The 15,404-nt window shown below is 36.3% G+C and overlaps 1 protein-coding gene across 2 annotated transcripts in view; it reads left to right on the forward strand.

Moving 5' to 3' along the window:
• The window catches only part of LOC140155308 (protein O-mannosyl-transferase TMTC1-like), an 89,230-nt gene extending 74,041 nt beyond the window's left edge, over positions 1-15,189 (forward strand). The window contains exons 16-22 of one of the 2 annotated variants that reach the window (XM_072178093.1): positions 381-521; positions 2,301-2,426; positions 3,848-3,925; positions 7,742-7,905; positions 12,576-12,658; positions 13,268-13,309; positions 13,802-15,189. In XM_072178093.1, the coding sequence (XP_072034194.1) occupies positions 381-521; positions 2,301-2,426; positions 3,848-3,925; positions 7,742-7,905; positions 12,576-12,658; positions 13,268-13,308 (633 nt within the window). In that variant the 3' untranslated portion in view covers position 13,309; positions 13,802-15,189. The remainder of the gene's footprint in view (positions 1-380; positions 522-2,300; positions 2,427-3,847; positions 3,926-7,741; positions 7,906-12,575; positions 12,659-13,267; positions 13,310-13,801) is intronic. The other variant, XM_072178094.1, reaches the window with a different exon arrangement.
• Positions 15,190-15,404: the final 215 nt, after the last annotated feature.

The following is a 15,404-nucleotide window of genomic DNA, read 5'->3' on the forward strand; positions in this document are numbered from 1 at the left end:
TGGCCCATTGTCACTTGATAGCTTGTCAGATGGAGAATACTACAGAGCTTATTCTAAGCACTATATACCATATACTCTAATAAAGTCAGTACCTCAAAATGATTTCTACAAGGCTCCAATTTGAAAATGTACAGGATATGGCCTGTAATCAGCTAGGGAACATGTGTTATTTATTGTACAAACACAGCGTTACAGGCTCTTTTTTGAGTCATTATTTTTTAAATAAATTTGGAATCAAACAAGTCTTGTAATCCATACACATTAAAATGTATAAGTATTAGAACATTACATTCAGAATATTTATTCATGGAAAAATAATTATTATTTAGACCAACATTGTTTTTGTCTTATGCATACATATTCATCTTTTCTAATTACAGGCCCAAATTTTGGTGCAATTAGATAGACCACAAAATGCACTTACTTGGCTTTTAGATGGTGTCATCAAACTATACCCAAACCATGTTGCCGTTCACAGACAAGTGGCTAGTATCTACTCTATGCAGAACAAATTTAGTGAGGTAAGTAATACATGATAGATGTTTCAAGAATTTATTGAAAGTTAACATAATATCTTGCCTAGACTGTAAGTATATTCTGCTATGCAAGCTGCAGTGTAGTAGCGATATGAATTTCAGTTACCTGAATGTGTGGCAATTTGGTCCATTTTGTTGAGACAGTTTGGCATGATTTGTCCTGTTTCTTTCCTCTCTGACAATCATTGTCTGCCAGTCTAGATTGCATCTTCATTGCTGCCTGCATGTGTCTATGACAATCTGCCTTTACCCAAAATGTTGAAATGATAGGGACAATTGATATGATTAAAATTCTTTTGTTTTACAATAAAAGCACTGGGTGTACAATAGATGCTTTATAATGTAGTCTGTGCAATCTTCAGTATCTGCAGGAGCATGGTAGCTAGAATGTCAGTCTGTGCTATCTGTAGTAGATAGCATCTTAGCTGGGATATCAGCCTAGTTATTTTCAGTAGATGTTAGATGGCATGTTAGTTTGGACGTTAGCATGTGCTATCTTCAGTAGATAGCATATATATCAACCTGTGCTATATTCAGTAGATAACATGTTAGCTTGGATATTGGCCTGTGCTATCTTCAGTAGATAGTTTGGATGATGGCATGTGCTATCTTCAGTAGATAGTTTGGATGATGGCATGTGCTATCTTCAGTAGATAGCATGTTAGCTTGAATATTGGCATGTGCTATCTTCAGTAGATAACATGTTAGCTTGAATATTGGCATGTGCTATCTTCAGTAGATAACATGTTAGCTTGAATATTGACATGTGCTATCTTCAGTAGATAACATGTTAGCTTGAATGTCCACCTGTGCTATCTTCAATAGATTACATGTTACCTTGGATGTAGCCTGTGCTATCTTCAGTAGATAGCATGTTGGCTAGCATGTCAAAATATGCTATCATATCTGCAGTAGCTTCAGTAGATAGCATGTTAGCTTGGATATCAGCCTCTGCTATCTTCAGTAGGCCCTAGATTAGATAGCATGTTAGCTTGGATGCCAACCTGTGCTATCTTCAGTAGATAGTTTGTTAGCGTGAATGATGGCCTGTGTATCTTCAGTAGATAGCATGTTAGCTTGGATGTTGGCCTGTGCTATCTTCAGTAGATTACATGTTACCTTGGATGTAGCCTTTGCTATCTTCAGTAGATAGCATGTTGGCTAGCATGCCAAAATGTGCTATCCTATATTCAGTAGATAGCATGTTAGCGTGGATGTCAACCTGTGCTATCTAATCAGTATAGATAACATGTTTATAGCTTGGGTGTAAGCCTGTGCTATCTTCAGTAGATAGCATGTTAGCTTGGACATCAGTCTGTGTTATCTTCAACATGTTAGCTAGGATCTCAGCAGGTGCTATATTCAGTAGATAGCATGTTAGCTTGGGTGTAAGCCTGTGCTATCTTCAGTAGATAGCATGTTAGCTTGGACATCAGTCTGTGTTATCTTCAACATGTTAGCTAGGATCTCAGCAGGTGCTATATTCAGTAGATAGCATGTTAGCTTAGGTGTAAGCCTGTGCTATCTTCAGTAGATAGCATGTTAGCTTGGACATCAGTCTCTGTTATCTTCAACATGTTAGCTAGGATGTCAGCATGTGCTATCTTCAGTAGATAGCATGTTAGCTTGGATGTCAGCAGGTGGTAATATTCAGTAAATATCATATTAGCTAGGATGTAGCCTGCACTATCATCAGTAGATAGCATGTTAACAGGCAGTACAATACAAAATGTAATTAATTATTTCTTTGTTTTAATATTTCAGGCATTACAATACATTGACAAAGCCTTATCATTCGTGCCTGAATCAGACAATGAGATGAAAGGACAGGTGCTATTTGAAAAAGGCAACATTTACAGGGAATTACAGAAGAATGACAGTGCAATAGAGGTAAAACATTGAAATACACTGTAAGATTAACTCTCTCCATCGACTGCAGAAGACAAGTTTCAAATTTTTTTAATTCAAAAATTTCAGAATTGTAATTTTCATGACCATATTTGGAATCAGCATGAAAAATGCATTAAAATGAGTACAAACAAGCCTAGTATTGGTTCAGTGGTTTTTGAGATAGGTCTGATATTTTTTTTGTATGTTGAAGCCTATGGCTAGCACGCGGAGCATTAAAGAATTAACCAATACTTACACTGTGGACAATGGAGGACTTAAATTAAACATATTTTGGATGTGAAACTTCCTGTTTTCATTCCCTCATCAAAAATCAAACAACTTTTCCCTTTTTTCTTAAATATTGTTGTTTCATATTTTATGTTTCCCCTCCTTTTGGGTCATATATATTTTGTTTTTTGTACATTTGAATTAGCATGAATGCATTCAACTTGTTTTATTCGTAACATGTAGTTGAAAATGTGATAAATCAAAAGGCTTATGTATTTTTGCTTTAGGCCCCCAAAAAAGAAAGTCTGTCTGAGACACATTTAAGCTAAGTGCTATGCTTTTTTTTAATAAAGAAAATGAGCTATGCGATATGCAATATTTTTTTTTACAGTCAAGGCCCTATGTTTATGCACTTTGTAGTATTCAAAAACAGAAACATAGTTACCCCTCCCGGCACATATGTAAAGCCCAGTTTCGGAGTAAAACTGCTCTTTTTTTTAGAATTCTAACTCTTACAATCAATGAATAGCAATGTTGATTATAAAAAATTATGTTCTGCATCTGAACTCCTTATATGGGGAGGGGGATATTACGCCAATATTTTTCTTGCTCCCCCCCCCTCCACTTTTAACTAAAATTACGAACATAATCACTTTTTGTAGCAATTTTGTTCAAAATTTGTTGATTTTGCCCTCCCTGAAATTCACTTTTTTCCCCCATGCCCCCTTTCTGAAAAAAATTCCTGGCGCCGCCACTGCATGCAGCGTGTTGGGGGGCTTTGAGGCGCCCAGCCCCCTGGGTCAAAGTAGAGGCGGCAAAAGTGAAGGGCAGCGGAAGAAGAAGAAGGCGGCAAAAACAGGGCGGCAAAAAAGCGAAGGGGCTGACAAAAGCAATTAGCAAAGAAAAAAGGCATAAAAAAATTTAAAAAGTATAAAAATTTAGAAAAATGTTGCTTTTAGGGCGCCAGCGCCTAAAATCCTTTTCAAACGACCGTGAAAAAAATTGGGTCAACCTTTTCGGGCTGCTAAGGAAGGGGCGGCAAAATTGTTTCTTCTTCAGCCCCCTGGGGTTGGGGCGGCCACGGTACGCCACTGCACTGGGTATTGTTATCATATAGTAACCATGAATTTGATTAATTCCATCTTGATGCAAGTAAATTTATAACATTAATATTGTTTATTATTTTGATCTAGAGCTACCAACGTGCAGTTCAACTTCATCCAAGCTTTGGATCAGCACATATGAATCTAGCAGGAATGTGGCATCTACAGGTAAAGTATAAAGCCACTGTGAGATGTACCATATGTAACCAGTGGCAGACTGGCAGGGGACATGGGGGAGGCAAATGCCTCCCAATCAGAACTCTTACCCCCCTGTTGCCCCCTAGTAAAAACCCCAAAATTATGAAAATGTCCAGTTTTTGCAGCAATTTTGTGCAAAATTTGTTGATTTTACCCTGCCCCTGAAATTCACTTTGACCCCCAAAAAAGGTCTTGGCACTGCTACTGTAGGTAACAAAGCTCTCAAATATTGCACATCTGTCAGAATACAAGCAGTTCTTGAACCTTAATGGGCAAATCCATTTAAAGTTCACACCCCCCCTGTGGAAGAGTTTGGAAATAGCTTCCAAAGAAGGAGTATAACTTCCAAATGGAATTAGCACATTAACCAACTCTATTTGAAACTCAACCTGCAACTCAAACTTCAACCAAATTTGGTTTGAATCGAATCTTTCTCAGAGGGTGGATGAAATTCAAATGGAGTTGCTTAATGTGTTAATTCCATTTGAAATTCATACTCCCCCTGTAGAAGATATTTCCAAAATCGTGTTTGTGCATTCAGAGAATGCCATTTGAATATGTATTGTTTGGTTCAAAAACTCACACTTCACCATTGGCAAAGCTAAAGGGGGAGGGGGGCCTGTACTCCTGGTACCGGTCTGTCAGTACATCATGAGCCAGCGGTGCATGTCATAATATGGCAATAATAAAGGAATTCTATGAGGATGGGAACAAGTTTTGATGAAAAATAGTCACATTTGATGTGAAATTGCCTAAAAATCATTGTAAAATCTAGAAAATACCTCACTAAAATACCTGAAAAGTAAACATTTTTAATGTCAACAAATGGTTTATCAATTTTCTGGAACTGTTTAATTTGTATTTAGTATCAAAATTTTTGGTATTGGTAGATTTGTAATTTTGTGTACCCTTGCTATCACCACTATACTTTACATCTCAAGGTACGTCACTTGTTGTGCTGTGAAGGTCATTGACCTATGCCTCTAACGTTAGACCATCTTGGCTCTTGTGGTTGAAGTGTAAGAAGCAGAAGACCAGCATTGCTAGCAAAATACTCTTCTGGTCTTAGCTGTATTCTTTATTAGTATAGAATTTCCATTTATATGCTAGAAGAACGTGGGTCCTTCTTTTTACTGAGAGGTCTCAAGGGTCGCGGGCATGGACATCGTAATAGGGGTTACAAGATCTAGCTGAAAGGCAGAGGACAAATTTGTACTACGTCTTTGTGCAATACAATGAGAAAATTACTTGTATAAAGTCTCCATGGGCAAAATGTGTATATGTATAGAATCTTGTGTGTGGTTGAACAAATAAATGGTTTTTATGGTATTATGAACTAGCCAGTCTAGATGGAATCAATAAACAAGACAACAAAGTTAAAAGCAAGGATCCGATTACCACTGAAATTGTGTTACTAATGATTGATGTGTTTCATCATCAGTGGCGTTGTACAGGGGTATTGCATAGTGAATGGAGTCATTTGGCACTCAAAAAAATGGACAAATTTCATAAAATTGCTGATAATGCATAGTGATGAATGTCACACATTACAACTATGTTGTTTATGGTATGTTAAAATATCATTAACTCTCTCTCCTTGTGGGTGTTGACAGCATACGACAAGTTTCAATTTTTGTTTAATTCAAAAATTTTAAAATTTTAAATTTTCATGACCATATTTGGAATCAGCATGAAAAATGCATCAAAATGAGTACAAACAAGCATAGTATTGGTTCAGTGGTTCTTGAGATAGCTCTTGATACTTTGAGAAAATATCTCAAATATGTTGAATCCTATATGGCTAGCATGCAGAGCATTAATATAAGATGGGGATCATGGCAAATTAGGATTATTGAGAAATCAGTTGCCACAGTAATTTTGTAGATCTCTATTTGGTCTATTTACCATGACAGAACGAAGAATAAAACTGGAATTTTTAAAAGTAATAATTTTCGCAATTTTATCACTAATTTATAACCAGGAAACATGTTTCAAAGCTGGCAATACAAAAATCTAAGTGAAAAAAAAGTAAAAAAAAGCTTCACAACTCTCATTGTGGTAATTAGTTTCTTGATTTCCTAAACTTCTAAACATTATTGTTTTCAACATGATGTGTCCAATTTATTGATGAATATATTTTTTTCATCAGACTTAAGTTGTTGATAAAAATGTCATGAAATGTATATTGATTCATCCATCATGACTCATTTGGCCAAATTATTGACGTTCAATAAATAAATCTTATATAGAGACAAAAATATGTCAAAATTATCATATTCATATAATCCGAGGCTGGTTGGGGAAGTAGATCAGGAAAATACTTGAGAAGGGACCCCAGGTCCTTTTCATCTTAGTTTTCATGTAGGCTACATGATATGAATCCTGAATTAAGGTCCCCTGGGCTGGGGAGCACTGGTCATGCTCCTTGGGGCATACTGGTCAAGGAGCATAGGGGCATCATCCATATTCAATGATTCATGTGACAAAGAGGTAATTTCAACTGCTCGGTGCCAGAAGTGGGTAAGTGCAATAGCTGCCCTGTGAACATTTGGAAATTTACACACAGTTTATTGTATCTACACATGACAGTTACACATGGCAGTTATTGCACTTACCTACTTCTGGCACTGTGCAGTCGATTTGTTCATTCATCAGGTAGTGTGTGCACGAAATAGGGTCAGTACTTAGGAGCCAGTCTTAGGGTGTCATATTCATTTATATAATTTCAAAATCATGTGCCATTTATTTTTCTGGTTTACCATAATTAGTGCCAGCATGTGGCTTTTAAAATGTGTATCAAAAAATCTGTAACTAGTCCTTTTAAGAAAAATAATACACTCCAAAATTCTAACCCAGAATTCTAATACCAAGACCATTTTTCAGAATTGCAGAAGCATTTTAAACATCTGCAAATTAAATAATCTTAACTTTTTTGAAGCTACTTATAAAAGAAGAGGGGTTGATCAACACACAATTGTGTTTTTTGTGGGTTTTTTAAAATACTGATTTTACTTTAAATTTGAAGCCCAAAGCATTAGTGCCAATCCAGCTTGATATGTGGGGGGGTGGGTGGGGGACAATAAGCCTGAATCCAATCCCCCGGATTTATGGCCTAAGTGTGCTTGTGAGAAGCAGCAAATGGTACATAGTTGTTTAGGCGCATAACAGCATCATAGCCAACAGGGTACTGTGGTGGGGGGCGGGGGTACAGGGGTTCACAGTGCTCCCCCAGAAAATAGTTTGGGTACAATGGTATGGAAATAATAATATTTTATGTTAAATCAAACCCTTTGCGACCCTGTTTCACCTCCAACTGGGACAAATATCTCAATTACTGGACTATTGCCCCCTCGGAATAGGCTATTCCAGAAATCAATACACCCCCCTATGGAAGACATGACCTTAATCTCCCATACAGACATGACAGAGGTGTAGATTTCAAATTGAGTCTTCCAATCAGGTAATCCCATTTGAAATTTACACTCCCTGTGTGGAAGATTAAGGTCATGTCTTATACCCTTCCAGGGGTGTATGGATTTCAAGTGGAATAGCACAGTTACCCAGCATTTGCCCCTTGGATTGACCAAGCTGGTTATTCCAAGCTGGGTTGTGTGCATACACCTGTTTAGGAATACATTCAGACAATTACTTCAGGGTGTCTTTTACCTGTGACTGCATAGATACAGATGATATCTCTGTGTCGTCAATGGCCAGTGACCCCTCCTGGACATAACCTTCTATGCCATTCAGTCTAATTACCCAATGCGTGTATTTCCTTATCTGTAGGGTAATTACCGGCTAGCGAAGCAACACTATACCATCGCCTTGAGATATGATCCTCAGAATAAAATGCTGCTTGAAAACATTGCTAAGATATCCCGATTGGAGTACAACAAGACAACGAGTAACGAAATCAATACCGGTGAGCTGTATGACCTCTTGGTGCAATTGTGAGTTTGAAGTGATCGTTAGACTAACATACTAATCAAGATCAGGCCCACGACTAACAGGAGGGTGCAGGTTTTCAAAAACGAATGAGGACTGTAACAATGTTAGCTTGTATGTAAAAAGCCAGAGGGGTTATCAGTGGAAAGGTGCATGGGGATGTACAGTACGAGTAGATGAGTTACATTTGCAGTCCACTCACAGATAAAGATATGGGTTGCAAAAAGGTAGAAAACTGTTTTAGAGAAAACAATTTCACCAATGTATCCAAAAATCTTAAATGTGCTCATTTAGCAAAATTTGACAAAAATTTCAATTTTTTTTTTTTTGCAAAACTATTTTTAACCAAAAATCATTTTCAAATGTAGACAATTTCATTGGTATTATTTTTATAAAATTTTGTGTAATTTTGTGGTCAATAGTCATCCTTTCAGCTGTACACCCCATTTGCACCAAAACAAGAACCTCTTGGGGTAAAAAGGAGACATAACGCTGACAAAAATGGGATTGACAAAAAGTGTTGACCGTTTCTTAATAATGCCACTTTAAACATTTTGGAAATTTTAACATTTCAACTCTGCCAGAACGGAACTCACACAGGAAATCAGACCTTTCGTACGTGTGCAGATGGGGCATTGTACCCCCTGTACCCCTTAGTTATGGGCCTGATCAAGGTAATACTGTCTGGTTCATTGAAAGTTGTTTATAATTTTCTTTTGGGGTAACAAAATTCACTGTAGCAATGTCAAAAGTGAAATACAGATATTTTTGAGATTCTCCATTCAAGGTGTTCAAAGTTTTAAAAAGGAGACATTGATATTTTCATTTTTTCATGAAGTTTGTTTTGATTATGCAGTGTTTCATAAACTTTGAAATGAGATTTTTGTGTTACAGGTTATGTAGATAAGACCTTTAAAAAATTTGGATCACCCTTAGAGTTCCAAAGTCAGGGTTGGTCGGCCAGTTTACTTTTTTTTTTGGCCACATACAATATCAAGAAATCCAAGTACACCACAAAATACCATGAGCAATGATTTGTAGAGTTTCTTAGCTTGTTTTGTTATTTCAGAGTTGTGCAGTATGAATTACAAACAGGCAAAACATTTTCATAATATTTTTTTTGTATTTTATACCAAATATGAAAATTCAAATATGAAAAATAATGTGACCCTATTTTTTCAGAATTTAGGGTGGTCGAAAAGGACAAAACAAATCTACTTACAGTGAATTTGAATAAAATGCAGATAACTCAAAAAGGAAAGTGGATCAGGCAGTGTTGTTCCTTGAATGCAGGAAGCATGTGCTTTAAATTTGACAAAATAATACCATATTGCATGAAAACAATATATTTGCATGAAGGCAATATTGCCTGAAGACAATATTGCCTGAAGACAATATTGCCTGAAGACAATATTGCCTGAAGACAATATTGCATGAAAACAATGCACACCAATCTGTATAGCTTAAATTTTCAGACCTCAGATAATTTATGTTACCCTCTCCTGATCCAGATTGCATGTTTTTGTATATAGGCTTATATCATAATAAAAATAGTATTTACCACTTTAAAATAAAAATAATCACTTGTAGCTCGTCTGTAATGAAAATATTTGTTGCTTGATCAGTAGCGTAGCCAGGATTTTAGTGTGAGAGGCCGGAGCAAAATTTTTGTTCCTATTTGTCATTTTTTTGTCCCATTTTTAGTCATTTTAAAGGCCACTTTACTTTTTGCTATCCCCATTTTAACCCTGAAAATTTTCTGTGGGGGACAATTGCCCCCTGGCTACATCACTGTGCTTGATTGTGATCAAAAATTAGTAAGTGAGTAACATACTGGCAGTGGACTGCGCAAGTTTTGGAAAAGGAATCTTCAATTATTCAGATAATAGGCTAGGAGGATGGGAGCATCAAGTTACAGGAACTTATGTCAGACCAGCAAGACAATGAGGAGGAGATGGGAAATACCATGAATAAAGATGATGAATAATGATTAATGTCTTGCTAAAATACCTTTGGCATATTTCTACGCTCTTGGGTCATTTCAAGTACTAGTATATGAAGAAAATAGTCACAATATTAAAGAAAGGGCATAATATGCAAATTGGTAATAATTGATTTGAAATAAATCTTTTATTGATTGACTTTTAAGTAAGGTGGGACGAAAGAGTGATGAGCTGTGAGGGGTAGCTAGGGGTGGTGGTGAGCAAATTCCTCTTCGCTTCTCTTATGGCCCATTCATACCATAATTTCTTGTGAATATTTTACATTGCCATGCTGGTCATGCATTTATATGTTTGAAGTGATGACACATCTATAGATATTAACACAAGCTCATTTCATAACTTTGTTGTTATCTCTGCATGCTGATGTGGATTTATGTGCTATTGATGTATTCGAAGCATGTATAATATTATATATTTGCATGTTGGAATACATAGATTTTCAATGAAAGAAAATAATTATGATGTTCGTTGCTGTGTTTATATTAACCAACCAACTAATCACCCCAATTATTGTAACTGTGTACCATATTTGACCTAATTCAGTACCTAATATGTGACACGATCAAGGGAAATGAGTCGGATGTCGCTAATATTGATTTTGAGATATTGGCAAAGAAAGTGTTCAATTTCTTTTGTTTTATATTGTTTTCAGCGATTGATAAATCGACGTAATTTCACAAAGAAAAGTCGTATCAACATGGGGTTTTCAGTTTCTGAAAGCTCTAAATGTCCTCTTTAGAAACATGTGTAAAACTCATTTTCGACCAGGGCCACCATGTGGCTCATTCCCCTTGATCATGTCACATATGTGGTGTGATCAAGCAAAATCAGTCTGAAGTCGGGCATATTAAAATTTCAGTGTTTTACATGATTGTATAAAACATTTGCAAAGCTACATTTTGCAGAAAACCCCATTGCATTTGGTCAACCAGTTCAAAAGATATGATCAGTTAAAGAGTTTTCAAAACAACAGGAAACAAAAGGAAATACTTCCTTTGTTTGGCTATATCTCTAAAAAATATTTCCAACATCCGACTGATTTTGCTTGATATTATTTGAAAGGGTTATACAGAGTCAATATGGCTGTGATTTTCCTGTGACTTAACCAGTGGCATACCCAGGATTTTAGTGTGTGTGTGGGGGGGGGGGTAAAATTTTGGTCCCCATTTGTCATTTTTGTCCCATATTTAGTCATTTAATGACACTACTCTTTACTGTCCTGATTTTATCCCTGATAAATTTCTGTGGGGGAAATTTGCCTCCCCCCAGCTCCCCCTGGCTATGCCACTGGATTTAACATACATTTTAAACCAAATAATAAGATGCTAAAAGTGTACTGAAAAGTGATGCTTAAAATCCATAAGGGGTACTAATTAGGTCAAATAAGGTAACTCAAAGGTGTGTATTTTACATGTTTGTGGTAGTTTTGTAAGTAAAACCAATGGGCATTTCTGTACCACACAGAATAAAATGCCTTAAAAGGTAGTACAAAACTAATAACAACCAAACAAACAAAAATATATAGAAAAAAATCCAAACCTTTTGGCCTGTGTGAGGACACCGTGATCAAGCAACATTAGCTATTTGCTTGCCTGTGTGAGGCCACAAGATCAAGCAGAATGAGTTATTTGCTGGCCTGTGTGAGGCCACAAAGATGAACTTAGAATTATTTGTTGGCTTGTGTGAGGCCACTAAGATCAAGCAACATTGGTAACTTGGTCTGTGTGAGGCCACAAAGATCAAGCAAAATGGGTCATTTGTTGGCCTGTGTGAGGCCACCAAGATCAAGCAAAATAAGTAATTTGTTGACCTGTATGAGGCCATCAAGATCAAGCAAAATGGGACATTTGTTGGCCTGTGTGAGGCCACCAAGATCAAGCAAAATGGGTCATTTGTTGGCCTGTATGAGGCCACCAAGATCAAGCAAAATAAGTAATTTGTTGACCTGTATGAGGCCATCAAGATCAAGCAAAATGGGACATTTGTTGGCCTGTGTGAGGCCACCAAGATCAAGCAAAATGGGACATATGTTGGCCTGTATGAGGCCACCAAGATCAAGCAAAATAAGTAATTTGTTGGCCTGTATGAGGCCATCAAGATCAAGCAAAATGGGTCATTTGTTGGCCTGTGTGAGGCCACCAAGATCAAGCATTATTATGTTTTGATGGATCCAAGTGCGTGGAAATATTGGATCCAACACATAATAATGATAAAATTGGATGCTTTACGCCCAATATTTATTGGTCTCACTTTGAGTTGTAAAATATTGGACTCGACTACGTCTCGTCCAATATTTTGAAACTCATAGCTCGACCAATAAATATGGGCTCAACTGATCCAATTTTATATCAAAATGGGGCATTTATTGGCCTGTATGAGGCCACCAAGATCAAGCAAAATAAGTAATTTGTTGGCCTGTGTGAGACCACCATTGTCAAGCAAAATAAGACATTTATTAACAAAATTGAGATGCAGCCAAATCCCAGGAGCCAAATGCACCATTTCTTTTGTAATTTAGTTTTTTATTAAATGTGTTCAGTGCCATGAAAATGATCATTATCTCAAAGCCAATTGATTCAATAGTTTTGCTTGACAAGGAACCTTTCTGCTTGATTGCATCACAATCATCCTAAATTGTAATCTGAACTTTGTACTTTGTTTTTATTGTTTAGGGGGTGGAACGCAAGTAGCATCAAAGTTGAGGTACAAAAGGGATATGACTGCAGCCACGATGGATCAAACGGCACAGATTTTGGTATGATAATGATGTTCTTAATTATATTAATTGTAAATGTAATCTAAACAAATCAGAGCAAAACTATGACAACTATGTTTGGCCTAATGTCAAATTAGATATATTAGGTTGAAAACAAATAATTTTAGGGTGATTTTAATCCACTTTAAAGAATACACAGTCAGTTTGCCAGCTAAATAGGTTTCAACTTTGATGTCCTTAAATGAAAACCGAAACTTTTCAGACAAGAAGAAAGGAGAACATCAACAAAAGAACTGCATTTATATGAAGGCAGCCCTACACTAAACCCATGATGTAGAAATGCTACACATGCAGTTTATTCAAGGGGTGTTCTATTTTACTCAAAGAATATGAAGAAAACAGTTCAGTAGCAGTTTATTTGCTCCCCCCCCCCCCACCCTCCAAAAACAAAACTTGATCTTTCCTCCAGGTTACACCTTCAGTGTGACTCTTTTTGGCCAAAAAATGCCAAATTTTAGCCAACATTTTTAATTGCAACAGATATTCCTTAGCCCCCCCCTCCATTTCCTCCGTAGAAAAAATTCCGGGTGCTGCCCGTGTTTTCAAGGACTCCTGAAAAATTTATTTCTTACTTTATTTTTCACCCAGGTTTGAAAATTCTCACCCCAGGATATTTAAGTGGAAATTAAGGTATGTGTATCTGATAATAAAACCGAAATCTAGAATATTAATGGCTTTATTTATTTATTTATTTATTTATTTATTTATTTATTTATTTATTTATTTATTTATTTATTTTTATTTTTTATATATTTTTTTTTATTTATTTATTTATTTATTTTTTATTTATTTATTTATTTAGTTATTTATTTAGTTATTTAGTTATTTATTTATTTAGTTATTTATTTGCTTATTTATTTATTTATTTGCTTATTTATTTATTTATTTGCTTATTTATTTGCTTATTTATCTATTTATTTCAATTTATTTATTTATTTGTTTATTAATTTATTTAAATTTACTTATTTTATTTTATTCATTTCTTTAATTTTCAATTTTTGTCCTCTCTTCATGCCTCTGACATCATCGTTTATTGTTACTTTTGAAAGTTTGTTTGAAAATTGCAATTTATATAAACCTGATGTGTAACCATTTTGAATATTTTGTTTCTTCTTATTTCAGTTGATCACCTTGGTGACCTGGAGCTCTTTTAAATCAGATGAAGAAAACAGAATACTAAAAGCATCTAGACGATGAGATTCAGCATCACGGTGGAGCATAGCTAGGGCTACTGTCTATGGTTGCAGTTTGAAATGGTGTTGCCCTATCTGGGGTGTTACTGAGACGCTGATATTGGCTGTGGGCTACAAGAAAGATAATTCTCAGTCCAATCTCAACAATGTTATGAATGCATTATACTTCATGTGTGATTTGCAAGTGTATTTTTCCATTAGGGGATGTGCAATAATTATCTGTACCCAGGGAGGCAGACTGAATATTCAACATCACTTACTCCCCTTTCTGAACAATCCACCCCCTCCCCCCACTTTCAATGTGCCAAAAGTCTCCTACCCCTTCTCTTTGTGCATGTGAGTGTTAGGAGCAGGAAGTATTTGAGTCTTTTCACTTTTTAGGGGTATTAAAAACGTGCCCCTACAACAAATGGTGCCAAATTGCTCCCCTCAAAGTGCCAAAAATGCAGGCACCCTTAGTATTGCCTCTTGGGTTTCACTTAATGATTGCACTTTTCTGTAAAATCAATCAATTTGATATACCATATGAAGCAAACTGTATTATCAGTTTGATATCTGTTTGGCCAAACTGGTTCAGTTCAGAATTCAAGTTTGTCCACAAATACCTTAGGAATTCCACCTTAAAGCATATAATTATGCCTGTGAATGAGTGTTTTTGACGAAAGAGACAAACAGCAGACACCCTCCACAAAAGCATTATTTGGAGATTGAACAACTATATTTATGATACCGGCGTATCTATTGTAATTGTTTTTTGCTGTTTGTCTCTTCAGTCAAAAAAAAAACCACTCATTTTATAGATAGAGGTATATGCTTGTAGATGGAATTCTGGCAGACTTGTTCCATTTTATAAAACATCACACAAATTAATAGTGACTTGAGAGTAATCAATTTGACTTGTTTTTGTTTTTTGTGTGTCTTTTTGAATTTTTTTATCAACTGATTCTTGCCTTTTAATATGGTCTATGTACCAGACTAGTACTTTAGTAATAGCTAAGACAAATTCTTAATATATTTAATTACATTCCAAGATTTTCATACAATCGAATTATGTGATGCGGGTAGTGAATCTTTACTATTTAATACTATGTATAGGCCTATACACAGCTTGTCAGGTGCATAACCAGCTTAGTCAATTTTCACCCCATTTTCCCCTTGAAAGTCATATTTGCCCCTTCCCCCAGCTGGGAAAAATCCAGACTATGTTACTGGAGGAGCCTGGAAATTGATAAATTGGTCCTGGTTGCAGGAAAAACAGAGCCCAGATGGGCTGATTTGACCAGGGGGGAGCAGTGGCGTAGCATGGGTCATCACGTGGGGGGGCACCGACCATGATAGGGGGGCATTTTGGCAATTTTCCTATGGGATTTTTAAAAATTTCAGATCGATTAAGGGGGGCACGTGCCCCCGTACCCCTATGATGCTACGCCACTGTTGGGGAGGAAGGGGGGGGGGGGGCTCAAAAGTGGACCTTTTGGATGTTTCTGGACTGATTTTACCCCCCAAATATCCCCCTGGTTATACCTTGCAAC

This window comes from Amphiura filiformis, chromosome 6 (genome assembly GCF_039555335.1).
Source record: "Amphiura filiformis chromosome 6, Afil_fr2py, whole genome shotgun sequence".
In the NCBI taxonomy this organism is placed as follows: Eukaryota; Metazoa; Echinodermata; class Ophiuroidea; order Amphilepidida; family Amphiuridae; genus Amphiura; species Amphiura filiformis.